We start from the raw sequence: 14,345 nt of genomic DNA, 5'->3' as shown, positions 1-14,345 counted from the left end.
CATCACAACTCATCTGTGTTGCGCGGGGAAGACTATAGTCAGCTCCAGCGCTGTGCCACGTAGCACTCTTTCACTCAAGCATAATGTCAAATACAGCGCGAAGCCCCCCTCCCCCTTGTGCCCGCTCTCAGCTTGTTTGCCATCACAGAGGGAGATGTTATTGCATGGCATGATGAAATTGTACATGTCAAGGTGCATTTCATTCAAGCCAAATGCACTTAAATGCAGATGGGGGAGAAAACAGCTGTGTATACACCCAGTCAGGAACATATGTAATATTAAAAAAAAATGTGCACACACACATACACTCACACAGGATCTATACTCCCACATGCATAACTTAATGCCCCTCTCCTTTCCATTGTTCATCGAGTCTTCTTTGCTGTAGGGTCAAAATGTCTCTAAGTAATCTAACTAGCTTTGACTTAAGGGACAATATAAGGTCTGCCATGAGTTCTGTCATTACAGTTTTGCACACCAGAGACAGATACAGCTCTCGACCACCACTGAACCTGCCATATTGCTATCCAACCTGACCCCACCGATGCAGTAAACCTAAGTGAACCGCAGTTTCGAAAGTCGACAGCAATAACCACTGCAGAATTGCTTTTAATCAACGTCTGAAATGAGGGTGACTTGAAGCGTCGCCCCATGCTGATTAAATGTAATTGTTTAATTGCCAAGTGCTGGGAACCCATCCTAAGAGGATTCCAATGGAATTATTTAATCTCTAGTCAGGAAGTACACTGCAGGAAAAAGCAGAGGGAAAAACGGAAGTAGGGAAAAGGCAAAAATCAAGCAGAAATTGTTGTTTTTCTTTTTCTTTTTCTTTTTGAGTATATCCCTCATGAAATATTAACTGTGGTTTACATTTTGTTGGCTGAGAAAGTGAACAGCCCACAAGGAGGGAAAATGTAGCTACACTAAGTGATGCTACAACTTCTAAAGAGGTCAAAGTTTTGACTGCTCTCTGCACACTAAAGTGGTATGATCTTGTCTGCAGGTTCACTTTTATGTTTCAGTTTTGCTCTAAAATACTACATGTGTAGAATATTGGCCGTGGCTTGTATATGAAAATGCATCTTTTGCCACATTTCACTGAGTATTGTGTGGACAGAGGGTATTATTTGAAAATAAGACATTTTAGCATTAAATCACTCCGACAAAGTGCTGAGGTTGAACCTTTAAGAGTTTACTATTCAGAGATCCTCATGGGGAATTTATAAAGGGCCTCTCCCTCCTCTGATCACTGACTGAGTCTCTGCTAATGGGGCTCTATAAACTTAAGGGGCACAGGTGCGCTCCATTTGGGGTCGCAGCACTTAGATACATTGCTTGGGGTCACAAACATCCACTATGAACACATACGCACAGAGAGTGGGATTAAGATGGACATAAACACATATTTCTGTGTTCACACTTATTATCTCTGATCTGTATTTCCCACTGTGCTGCCTGTCCTCCACCAATTTAAGCTGGCATGATCCCCAATACAGACTCAGTCAGTAGCCAATCGGTTTGGCACACATGGCATGACATTTCAATCTATCAACAAAATCAATAGCAGTACTCCTCCTAGTATAACTGCACACAGTGCAGGCGCTGCACAGTGAAACGGCTCTTGCTGTCGCATTTAGATAAACAGAGAGTAAACCCAGCCTCGCCATTCTGCTGATGAATGCAGTTCTGTTGTCCCAGGGGAAATGTGCCTGCATCCCTCTGGTCAGAAGTGTGCTTCTGTCCCCCCACCACGCCATGGGCAGAGAGGGAGTGAGAGGGGGGGGGGGCAGAATCCTGTTCCCTGCAGCTGTGCCCTTATTCCCAGCACCTGACCATGGGCCCAGATGTGCACACAGGCAACAGTAACAATTTGAGCAATGTAAGTCCCCTGTGGGACCCAGACACCTGCAAATGTAACCTCACTATCTAACATGATGGCGTAATTACAGGTCTAACAAGTCTACATCTGGAAAGAACTCATTTAATCTATCAAATCAAACCTACATAGACTGGGGAAAAATAACAAAAATGGTATTGCACTCTCAGCATTTCATCTGCACATCAAACAAAAGCCACTCAGCATTTGGCACTGACCCAATTAGCCATCAGGTAGACAGCAGCTACAGAGCACATTGCTGTCATTTACAATGCAGCACAGAAATCAATTTTATTTATTTCATACTGTGCATGAAAATCATCAGCTAGTTACGGAGATGTATTTATTTTTGCAAATTCTAATTTCCATTTACTTACAATAAACAAAACAATAATTTACTTTTATGTACATTCACTTTCAGCTGGACAGAGCAGGGAACATTTGGGACACTAATAATAATAATAATAATAATAATAATAATAGTCCTTTTTTCACAAATTTAAAGCATTCAAAATCATTGCAGCACTCAGGAAACTACATATAATATTTGCTAAAGTATGCTGTTACTGTTCAGGTTTTGAAATTAAGTGACAATTTGTACAGGGAAAAGACAGCATGTAAGTAAATGCCAAGGCAGCACCATCCAATTTTGTAGACCTGTCATTATTTAGTTACCTTCTTCTATTACAACTTGGAACAGTCAGGGTTCTGGTGCAAAAATAAAACAGATATTTAACAGAAAATATACACACGCAAACAATAAAGTAAAACAGTGGATGTAAACCGTATTATATCGGAAAGGCTGACCTCAGTCTGTGAAGCACCGCACACGCAGGAAACTGTGAAAGTTAATGGTGACATCTAGTGGCACATCAGGATTCATACAACTATTCATCACAGTAAAATGGTATTTTGGCATTGTCTGTAAAACGTAATTTTTAGTCATTGATCCAAATACTTTCTGCAAAGCAAAAAAAGCAAAAGCATTTTACACCCGGTGGTGTTCAACATGCTGAGAGCGTTTCAGTGGCTAACTGGCTGATAACTATAAACAATGAATTACTAGTTTAACAATGCATTTTTCTAGATCTGTGTGGAGATATATTATCCACTACTAATAGCTAATAAAAAAAATTAATAAAACACTGTGGCCCAAAAAGGTGCAGAAAAAGTTTAGACTCTGACAGCACGTCTAATTCAGCACATTTAAACGTAATGGCACTTTGTGTTTCCATCACTGTGCTTCTGTTACAGTAAGAGCAGCAAACCTTCTGACAGCAGAGGGTGATATTGATCTGTTTTACTTCAGCTGAAGCAAGGATGTTACGGTGAGAGCAACACTTTTTATGAACATACATGTATAGAAAGTCAAGATAACTGCTGCTTCATACAAAGAACAAGACAACATAATAAACCAGATTCTATTTGGCCTACATTCGTTGGAGACATCTTATCTGTCCCATAATAGAGCGGATACAAATTTCAAAGGGAATCCATTTCCTGACCAAATTCTAAACCGACAGATCTCATTATTATGTTGTCTGCATGGTAGTTGTCAAATAACATGCAGACAACTTGTTTCCCTCTTTTCTGTTGTTTCGTTTCTCCTTTCCAACAACCGACACAAAGCTGCTAAACTTGACCGGTCCTTCCAGTGTGAGAACACACTGTTATATTTTTACAATAGTACTGTTGAGGGTATTTTTAGATCCAGACTTTAGCAGTATACAATGAACTAATTGACATCTTATTGCATTATACTGATCAGCACAAACTTGTATACATCCAAAGACTGAAAAGCACAACTGAGAACTACTTATTATGGTTTAGTTGACAAACTGTGGTGCACAGATTAGTTTCAACTGCGCATGGGTTAGGTTACTTCCGTCCATAGTTTTGGCACATTGTCTTCATCCATTCGCGGGCATCTGTTTGTCACTGGCCTCCACGCAGGACAGATGATGGGGGAGTCATATGCCATTTTGGGCAGAGAATCTTGCTAAAGGCCCTGCGGAAGCTACTGTGGCACAGCGGGTACAGGAACGGGTTAATAGCAGAGTTAAGCCACAGGAGCCAGAAGGTGACCTCGTACCAGTGATGCTGGATGCACCGCCCTCTGCAGGCAGCACGGATGATCATCAGTAGGGTGTACGGTGCCCAGCAGATGGCAAACACACATACTATGATGGCCAGGGACTTAGCAACTTTCTTGTCCCTGGACAGACGGCTGGGATGGGCGACCCTGCTGGTTGAAGAATCTAGTTTACCCAAACAAGGAGAGGAGGTCTGGAAGTGGATAGAGCTTCTTACAGCCAGTTTCATCCCAACCCCCCAGTTGTGAGACAGGTGGATGCTTTCCCCCTGGGCAGAAGCAGGTTCACTTGCTTGAAGGTGGAGCTGGGCCTCCCTACTGTGTAGCCTCCTCCTGCGTATACTCAGGTAAATGCTGAGGTTGAAGAAAGCCACAGAGATGAAAGGGGTGAAAAACTCCAGCATAGAGGCACTCAGCAGGAAATACCAAGAGTAATAGAACTCTGCGAAGCACTCATCCTTTGGCACACGGCTTCTGCCCACCGCCAGCTCCCAGAATATGATAGCGGGGCCATACAGGACAAAGGCTAGCACCCAGACCACAATCATCTTGATTATGGCTCGGTGAGTCATGCTCTGTCTGGCACGGTAACTCACCTGCAGTAAAAATAAGCACAAATCAGAATATATACTTGAATGATGCTGCCAGTGTGGGCTCACTCAATTGTTGCTATTATTGCTGAAATATTTCTAGATTCTTATTTACTGTAACATCAGTGACAGAAGAGGTATTTAGATTAACAGTCATAGAACAAAAACACAATGTAAAAACACACATCGCAAGTACACTCATATTTAAAATATTGGTAACATAAATTATGATTTAAAATGCTTCGAGCAAACATATCAACAGTAAAAGTACTTGTTATTCAGGAAGAATGACCCCTCCCAGTTATCATTTGGTAAAAAACTGGGTTTATCATCAGTGTGGCATTCATTTTTATGCAGCATTTACCAATGTTTGGTCAGGATGAGGTTCATTGAACTATTCTACATACTGTTGTACTGCATGTAAAACATTTATCTGTAATGTAACTATGTAACAATATTTGTCAAATAAATATACAAGTAAAATTAACTTTGTACCTGAAATGTATCAGTGTAAATAGCGTATTTAATAAAGTATTAAAATGCAGTACATTACAGTAGTAATGTATTAAGTTTCATTACACTATTATTTCATACAACACTGATTCCATTGAACTAATCACAGCATGGTGATGCAAGGATTGTGGAGACCTGTCTTCAATAGGAAAACATTGTAACTCCAAGCCAACATGTCTATAAAATCATCCATATAAACTGCAAAATCCTTTGACACCAGAGTTGTAATGAGAATTTTACCTATTAAATAGGTAAGGAAAAATAAACATATATATATCTCAAGCTACAGAACATTTTGGTGGAGAGACAAAAGATATGAGCTCATAATGTGTCCAATACTCGAACATGCAGTGCACGAAAGTGTGTGAATGAGTACTAAGTCAATGAAGTACCTCTCATAACCACTTGTCTCAGTTAGTGCCACATCCTGTGTCCCTGTCCACACTCCTGTTCAGCGGGCAGCATACTTTACAACCCTCCAGCTGCTCTGAATACAATATATGTCACTGTAGTTCATTCTAATGAACTATAGTTATTCTTCATAACAAAGTTCCACTTATGTTTGTGTACATTCATTGGTATGCCATGGTTCTGGTCCAGGCTGCATGTTGACCAGGTGTCTTATTTTGAAATTTTACATCACATTTTTTAATAATCACTAGATTCTACCTGAAATCTTATTGGATGAGCCTGAGCTTACTCTTAGAATCAAAACTAACATCTAAAATATTATATTTTCTCCATATTACTAGCATTTTGAAATGTGCTGACATTTCATGTGTTAAACATATGCATGCAACATGATTCAATCGTTTGTTTTCAAAGCCAAACTTTGTGGCTGTTGACGACACTTTCTTTGTGTTTTAATGTTCAGAGAGAAAGGCTTTTAGGAAAATGTTGCTTGGCTGCCGGTGGTTTGTTTCTGCTACGATTGATCTCTCCAGGTTGGAAGGACCATGTCACGGAGAAGAATCTCGATGATCAAAGCTAGCGAATTAAAGAAGAGGCTCTCTCTCTGGTGTTATTTGTATTCATTGCTCTGATGTTAAGTGTTTGCTTCTGAAAGGAAACACAGCACTTTCTTTGTCTACTATGCCAAGCCTCATCCCACCGTTGAGTTAACACACACGTGTATAAGATACAGTCAGCAGGGTAATGCACAGACGAGCCCCAACAAAAGGCTAAATGAGGCTAAGAGCTGTAGAGGTTTGGAAATGTATGCTGACTACAAAATATCTGCTGAAGCAGGCGGAAAATAGAATATCAACATTAGTGATGCTGTACAATTGTATTTCATAAATATTAAGTAATATGACAAGGATTAAAGGACATCGGACATCGATTAAACCATTTGTACCTGCTGAAGTAAGGATTCAAATATTTTAAGAAATTCTAGTTTAGTCATCAAAAATTAAAGCTTATTGACAGCCATGTGTTGTTTTCTATGAATTTTCTGATCCCCAGTTTGTCCCAAAGTCAAACTGTTTTTTTGCTTGTTTTTTTTACCTTCGTCATGGGGAAAATCTATAATTAGGGGTGGCACCGGGCCTGAATGGGTCGCGGACGATTAACCTCTGCAGATGGGCACATGTGGGAGAAAGAGGTGGCTCTGCCGCCACCAATGACCTGGAGACTCATCAGAAATGAAACCACAGACAGCAAGGAGTGGACATTTGAATATTTACAAGAGAGGTGGACTAAAAACTTTTAATGTTACACTTATAAAGCTTCATTCAAAAGGTAAAAAGGGTCGATACTGTTACAAGTAGTCCCGAGCAAAGTGTGAGTGAATACTAACCTACTCTGGTTTAACTTTATTTGGCTATGGCAATGTTTCCTATTCTGTCACAGTATATTGATAATTATGTAAACTGAAGGGCAGCATACTGCTCTGGTGACCACTGATGAAAACAATGCTGAAGACAGATGCCGAACAATATTTATAGAGGGACAGTGTGTTCCACTCACCGCTCTGGTGACTGACAGGAAACGGTCGTAGCTGATGAGAACGATGTTGAAGACAGACGCAGAACAGAGCAGGTAGTCCATGACCAGCCACAGCTTACACAGTTGTCGGCCCAGTGTCCACCTGCCTGTGAGGATGTAGGGGATGTACACCGGGATGCAGAATGCCCCTACAGAGATTGTTATGTTGTAATGGATCAGAAACAAAGGCCAATAAAACCCATATCTAGCGCATTTTCAGTATTTTAGTGTATTGATAGATAATCTGTGACAGTACAGCCCGAGAAACTGAAAATAATACACGCAAAGTTAGATAATTATTAGATATGATCATAACACTATAGTGTCTTATAAACAAATGAACTGTTTATAAAAACGTTGTGGTTTTAATTTGTTTTATAAGGCAAGTTAAAGTAAGTGTAAAAGCATTAAGAAATGCCACTGCCAGTTGGGAAACAAAATTAAAATGTATCAAGCAATCTTTGTATTGTTATCCCGATAAATGTAACGAAATTGCAGCTACTTAATGTTGAATTGTAGATCTGTTAAATCGGTAGAACGTATCTAGTTAAAGGAGACTGACAGGCATAAAGGAGCAACCATATCCTTAAGGATATTTTAAGGATCTCATAACTCAACATATACAAGCATATACATAGCCTACATTTTTAGCAGATCACATCATAAGTAAATAGACCTTATTACAGAGGAAGAACACATTCATCGTTAGCATTAAGCTTTGCTTAATATTCTGTAATTCCAGGCTCTATAAAAAATTTAAAAGAGACTAAGACTGGACTTACCAACAAGAAAATCTGATATTGCCAGATTAAGGAAGTAGTAATTGCATTGTCTTCTCAAACTCTTATCCACTTTAAATGCCAAAATAACCAGTGCGTTGCCCAAAACTATCACAACAACCAAAGTCACCATCATCACCATCAAAACGACAAACATGGGTCCTGAAAACACAAAGCTTCTCTGCACCCTAGTTGAGGCATTGTCAAAATAGTAGCCACTGTAGTTGGAATCAGTTCGTTCCTCCGGCATGGTCCTAATGTGAGGTGATCGTTATGGTCCTTAAATCCTCAACAGGTCGGCACAGTAAAAGTAAAAAAAGCCAGCAACAGGTGTCAGGCGAATGGACTCTGCATTCAACAGCCCCATATGTGTCCCGAAATCTTCGGTTTCCTGATGAAACTGAGCACTGTGTCCAAGAGTATCCACGAGAGAGCGCACGACGTACTTCACATCGCTGCCTGGAAACCTGTGGCAGTGTGCCAGTGAACACATTACACTCTACTTTAATACTTCTCCAATCATAGAATAGCTTGTGTTACCACACATTGCATATTGTGCAAGGCTATGATTTGAAAGTTTGAAACTGGCACAGTGACTCAATGGAAACACCACGAGGAAGTTTTAATTTCTCATCCTGAAAATTAACAAATTACGGAGACTTAACTGCCACATCTTCCTCCTAAAATAATGTAGGAAGCACCGCAAACCTGATTATTGTCTTTTTACTGTAATCTGAGATTGCCACGATTAAATACTAGCAGCATCAGAGTCAGCTCCTTTCTCTCTCTCTATTTTCATTTTCAGGATGTAAATCAACTCAGCAGCTAATCAGCGTGTTTAATAATCTCCACCCATATTATCCTTGGAGAAGTCCCCTCATAAAAACCTAATATTTAATCCATAAACACGCACTGCCTCACTGCAGCACGCACAGGTGAAGAGCCATGTGTGCATGCGCCACCATACAGGAAGCAGGACATGAATGTGCTGTGGGATGTTGCATGAACATGCTTGGAGAAGAGCCTTCTGAAAAACCATCAGTGCCAAAGGGAAAGTGAGCGCAATAAGCTGTTTTCCCAGCGACAAACAAACAATAAAATAACTAGAAATGCCTTTTTTGTTGTTTTTTGCTTTGCTTTGTTTTTATTTTAGCTTTATTGCCACATGCTTCTTCCATTTTCTTTGGTAACTGATGGAGCCTAATTTCTTTTGTTTCTTTCTTTTGTTGACACCTTAATTTGCACCTAAAGGAGCAACTAGGTGGTCAGAGGCATTTTTCCTCTGATATTTTTTCTTAAAAGTCCTTCCGGTGGCACACAGTGGAAGACACCTTAGGCCTTATTTGCATTCATACACCTCCCTGTCAGTCCCCCAGCTGTGGTGCAAGAAAAATAAGAAACACTAGAGCAGTCGAAGTGACTGAAAGAGGCCCAGTCTGAATTGTTATTTTCTCCCAAATGGAAGCGCCACCACCTCTCAGTTATTCATGTCACAGTGGCAACATGGGGACCATTGATTGCTGTTTGATTCAGACTCTTTACCAGTGTTGGAGTGACAAGAAAAATAATAGTGAACGCTTGATCATGTGAGAAATGTTTAGTTTAATGATGAAGGGGAAAAATTAATCTTCACGAGTTTATAGAAAGTGTATTTTTATTTCAGACAACAAAACATACTCCAAGAGAAATGTATTTTTAAGGGTAGGTTGGGGATTACATGAAGAATTTGATTCACATATTGTACGTGAGCTGACTATATGTAATGACAGGTCTTACATATTATGATTAACTGCTCTCCTTTTACTAGAAAATGGATGACTGAAATTATTTTATATATACACTGAATTGTTCCTGCTCATATGCATAAAATTGTCCCTTATAGCCTAAACTCCAAGTAGCTAGCTGGCTGTAAAGAAGGCTGGTCGTGGTGAAATATCCATTAACTCTCAGTTATTCAAGTAGGCAACAAAGGTCTGGCAACGTCATGGAAGTTGACATTGTGCCATCATGGAAACTAATGCACATAAAGATGTACGCCAGTGATGTATTATTGCTGTCCTTTAGACACAGGTATTAAAGACACCATTGTTTACTTGTCTCCCATTATGAGGTGCAACTCACAAATAGTAACTGAGAAAATGAATCTCCTCCCAGGGTATAACTAAATGTCATCAATAATGTAAAATTACTGCAGATGTCTCAGCTCAACATTAATATTAGGTTTTTAGTCATAAAGGTCATGCAGTGAGGTGTTCTTGGTTACATGCTGACTGGAAAGATAGGTTGGGAACAGCATCTCCACAAGTGTATTTATGTATTTTAACATAATTGTGTTTTTTTTCTGTGTAAATTATGTTAAACTACAGCATAATATTAAACAGAATCAAAGAAATTGTGTCAGAGTAGGAATCAGTTTAGCAGGTGCATTATGGCGGAGTTTAGAAGTTCACGTGACTCATCTAAATATAGAGGGCACTCAGAAACAAAGCCGTGTCACCAAGGGTACACTTGTTGCCTATTATACTGTGCCCTGCTGTGACTATCCATTACTCTGCTCGAGTGTTTGTGTTTGTATGCTGGGCTGGAGAACAGATGCGATCATACTGTAACAGTGTGCCTATCCGCGGTAATCACAGTTAGAATTTGATGAGAACATCTAAAGTGCACATCCCGAGTCTCCCTTTTACAAAAGCTTTGGAGCGGTTCCTCCAAGATCCTATTCATAATAAGTAGTGAGTATCACATTATAGACCTTTTTAGGGATGAAGTTTTGGTTGAAATATATTAATTCAACAATAATTTAGCTAAATACAGGATTGCAAACACAAAGTCTAACCATTTTTGAGAATAAAAATGACCAATAATGAGGCTAGAAGTCTTTATGAGTGTTATTCCTTGTTAGAGAAGGAATAAGATGGCAGATCTTTACATCAAGTGTTGCTGTAAGCATTCAAAACAATTTTCTGTCAGCTGCTTTCAATGAGCTGAAAAGAGATGCATTAGTGTATAAGAATGTTCTCTGCCCACGGAGCTCCTAAATATAAAAGAAATAACATCAGTGTAGCTTTGTTTAATTAGTGCGGCCTTCTTTGTAGTTTTTTTTTAAATTGCAGCTCAGTTTGAATGACTATTCTTTGTTTTTACGCTTTTTTGGTTCCCATTTCTCACATTCAGTAAACAACAATGTGAAGATATTTATTATCTTAGATTACTTCAGTAATGAGTCCTAATCTCGTTCAGATTTGGTCTAACTTGGCTCCGTTGAGTTTCGTGTAATGCAGAAGAAATTTCCCCTCGGGGATTAATAAAGTGTATAAAATAAAAAAAATTAAAAAAAAATTAAAAATAAAAATCAAAGTTCCTGACTGACAGCCAAATGTCCTCTGATGCCAAAGTCGCAAAATATCAGAATACACTTAAACTCTGTTCTGCCTTCAGCAGCTATGAAGAATTAAAATATCCACTTGCTGTAGAAAGGCATTTGTTATTTTACTTTTTCATCACAACCTCAAAACTCCATCTCATTATAAAACAGCAGAGGACCTGATGATGAATTGGGAAACCATTTTATGGAAAACAATATTACCCGAACTGTTGAGCATGGTGCATGGTGGCACCAATATGCTGGGTATGGGCTAATTGCCATTTTGAACACAACAGAAATATCCCCTGGTAGCTGAAGTCTTCACATCACATCAGAGCCGTCACAGTTTACATAATGAATGCTGATCATTAATGAGAGAGCTGAACTCAGAGTTGGATGGCTTCACAGCCTCGCAGTCTGTTTGGCAGAGCTGCTTGCGAGATGAAGGGTGCTGGCATTTACCTTATGCTCCAGATCCACAGACGCTCATTGAAATGCTGTGGGTGTGCCTCGTCGTGACTGTATTTTCAGTTGTTAAATTTTTTATCTCATTTTCAAAAGCTCCGTGCTGGTTAATCCATGTATCTCTTTACTCCGCCCTCCTATCAAAAATTGTCAAGTGAGTCAGCACTGTAAACATCACGGTGCAGGAGTTATAAATGGATGAGGTATGTACGCATTCAGAGAAAATCTTGGATGTAACATGATTCATTTATTTTGAAAAATAAGTATTTGTATTCAACACATTTTGAGCTGTTTGGATAATTTAGAATTTTTTTCTTTTAATGTTTACTTCCATCACAATGCACACAGCTCTTGTTTTCTATTTATTTTAGTTTCCACTGTGATGCTTTAAAAACGCTTTCTGCTTCTTCTAGCATTTGAATCAGTTTTGCTTATTGTGATGTAAATATGCGTTAACAATGCTTTAAAATGAGGCTGTTATAGTTCAATTTTCTTGCTAGAGGTTAAGAAACAAATATACTGTGGTAATCTGTCTCAAAAGAGTGTCCCATCCATCCTGCAATATCAAAGCTGTATTAAAGCAATTATTTTAGGATAATACTCCTCCTATAAATGCTTTACTGTCTTGACACGTATCAGTGCTGTTAACAATACCCACAGAAAACTGAACTTGATGATCCACTGGGGTTCATTCAAACAAGAGACAATGACTTTGAGAGCATTTTAGAGAAACCATGCATGTGTCTGGTGATGAGCTATACTGAAGTGAAAATTACTTCATCAAGCATTGTTAACTTTGTGATAAGTGTAGCACCTGGGCTCAATTTCCATATAAAGAACAATATAATGAAAATAGTACACAGAAAATTACTAATTACTTTCAACATTTATTTCCCACTACTTACTAAAATGACTTAAGCATCAACAAAGTAAAACACCATAAAGTAAAGGTCCGATATTGATATGGTCACAGCATATCAGTGTTGTCACCTATTCTGTCTGATAGACTGACTGAGCACATGCAAACTGTGCTGTCTGACCCTCCTATCAGTTTTGTTCCAACTGTTACACTTTTAAAAAAATTCTTATAGATTTATTGAACCCCTGCACAAACATGGTCCTGACATACAAATATTTTCACTTATGCTACTTCATAGTGATTGTGTTGACACCTGGGTGAGATCCGATGTGGTCTGGCCGATCCAATCGATTTCCGATCATATTCTTTGTATATTTTCACTCTGTAACATACATTTGTCCTTGTTCAAAAGTAAAGATGCAGATCACATGTAAATGCAACGTGGACATGGGGTCAGTGTTTCCAATCATGCTGAATATATAATAGCAGCTTGACATACATTAAATTAGGAATTTCTTGAAAAGCAATCAGTTTGCAGCAGCTTCTAAGACACAAAAATCCCTGATCATTCATAGTTAGAATAAGCTTGCAGTGGTGTGTCTGGCACCACAGGTGAGCATGCCACATGTTGGATTCAAGGAGAGAGGACTTTTTTTTTTTAACATTTTTTTACTTCAAACCTTGACTGAGCTCATGCTGTACATCATATAACATAGAAGAATCAAAAGTGACTTATTAGCTATTATGTTTAAGATATTTTTTACAACTACTGTTAAAAAGAAACATTAAAAAAGACTCATAATGGGTTAAAAGAAGAACAGCTGTTGAGACCTGTTTCCTTTGGAGCCAGTCCCTTTACTAAGCAGTCAAATAAGCCTCTGCTATTCAGACTGCTCGATGTGAAGGGAATACATGCTGTACTTTTCTCCCTACCTTTCCCTCGCTCGCTGTCTCTCTCTGCCTGTCCCTAAAATGTCCCTGCTGGGGATTCTATCTCCTCGTTCCTTTTGAAGCAGTGGCCTCTCTTTGCCTCCATTATCTTGTAATTTGTGAGGGATTACGCTCTGGAGCACACACAGTCCACCCCGTTGCTTAAGAACTGTGACAGCTTACAATAATTGCCATGCTAATTAGCAGGAACTAGCCCAGTGCGCTTCATCGTTCCCTCACCAGACCTGATTTGATGAATATGTTTTGATTAATGTCTGCTGTGGTGTTTCCATAACTTCCAATCCATTATTATTAACTATGTCACCAATAATAATGACTGATGTATGTTCACAGATAAAGTGTAGATGCTATTTTTTTAAGGAATTACTAGAAATTATACACAACTAGAAAGATATGTTGCACTGTCAAAGGTTTGTATAATGTATAAAACATTTGCCTGATCTTTTGTTTTGTTTACTCCTTATTGTCAGAGCAGTTTGTCTTTGTTTGACATAATTGTTATGAAGACTTGTTACCCTTAAATGAATTCTGCAGTTATCCTGACAGATTCATCTGCAATTAATGCACTGCTGAGTTGGCCTCTTTGGAGGTCTGTTGGTTGTCTCATGTTACTTTGAAAACTGACATAACATGACCCTGACTTACAGACTTACTTTTAAAGACGACAAAGCTGCTGTAGCTAAATGGCACACCTCTGTGCATCACTTGTCAGTGTGATTTGATCACCAAATGATCATTTTTTAATGTCTAACCCTGAAGTTCTGTTTTATATTAGCCTTCCCAGTGATTAAGGTTCCTGGTCAACACGGCCAAAAAAAAAGTATCTAATTTCTTGCAGGAGACTTAGAAACCCATCTTGAAAGTCCTCCC

General features: G+C 39.0%; 1 protein-coding gene across 1 annotated transcript; it reads right to left on the bottom strand.

Moving 5' to 3' along the window:
• Window positions 1-3,350: 3,350 nt before the first annotated feature.
• Window positions 3,351-8,086, bottom strand: LOC138203273 (histamine H3 receptor-like). Its single transcript, XM_069158028.1, has 3 exons — window positions 7,840-8,086; window positions 7,040-7,206; window positions 3,351-4,564 (listed from the first exon to the last, which is right to left on the bottom strand). Exons 1-3 carry the CDS (start codon window positions 8,084-8,086, stop codon window positions 3,812-3,814), a joined length of 1,167 nt encoding a protein of 388 aa, XP_069014129.1. The 3' UTR covers window positions 3,351-3,811.
• Window positions 8,087-14,345: the final 6,259 nt, after the last annotated feature.

Source organism: Embiotoca jacksoni, unplaced genomic scaffold, assembly GCF_022577435.1.
Source record: "Embiotoca jacksoni isolate LCO1_2020_lvr unplaced genomic scaffold, fEmbJac1.0.p SCAF_22, whole genome shotgun sequence".
Lineage (NCBI taxonomy): Eukaryota > Metazoa > Chordata > Actinopteri > Embiotocidae > Embiotoca > Embiotoca jacksoni.
This window is presented reverse-complemented; position numbering and strand designations above follow the sequence as displayed.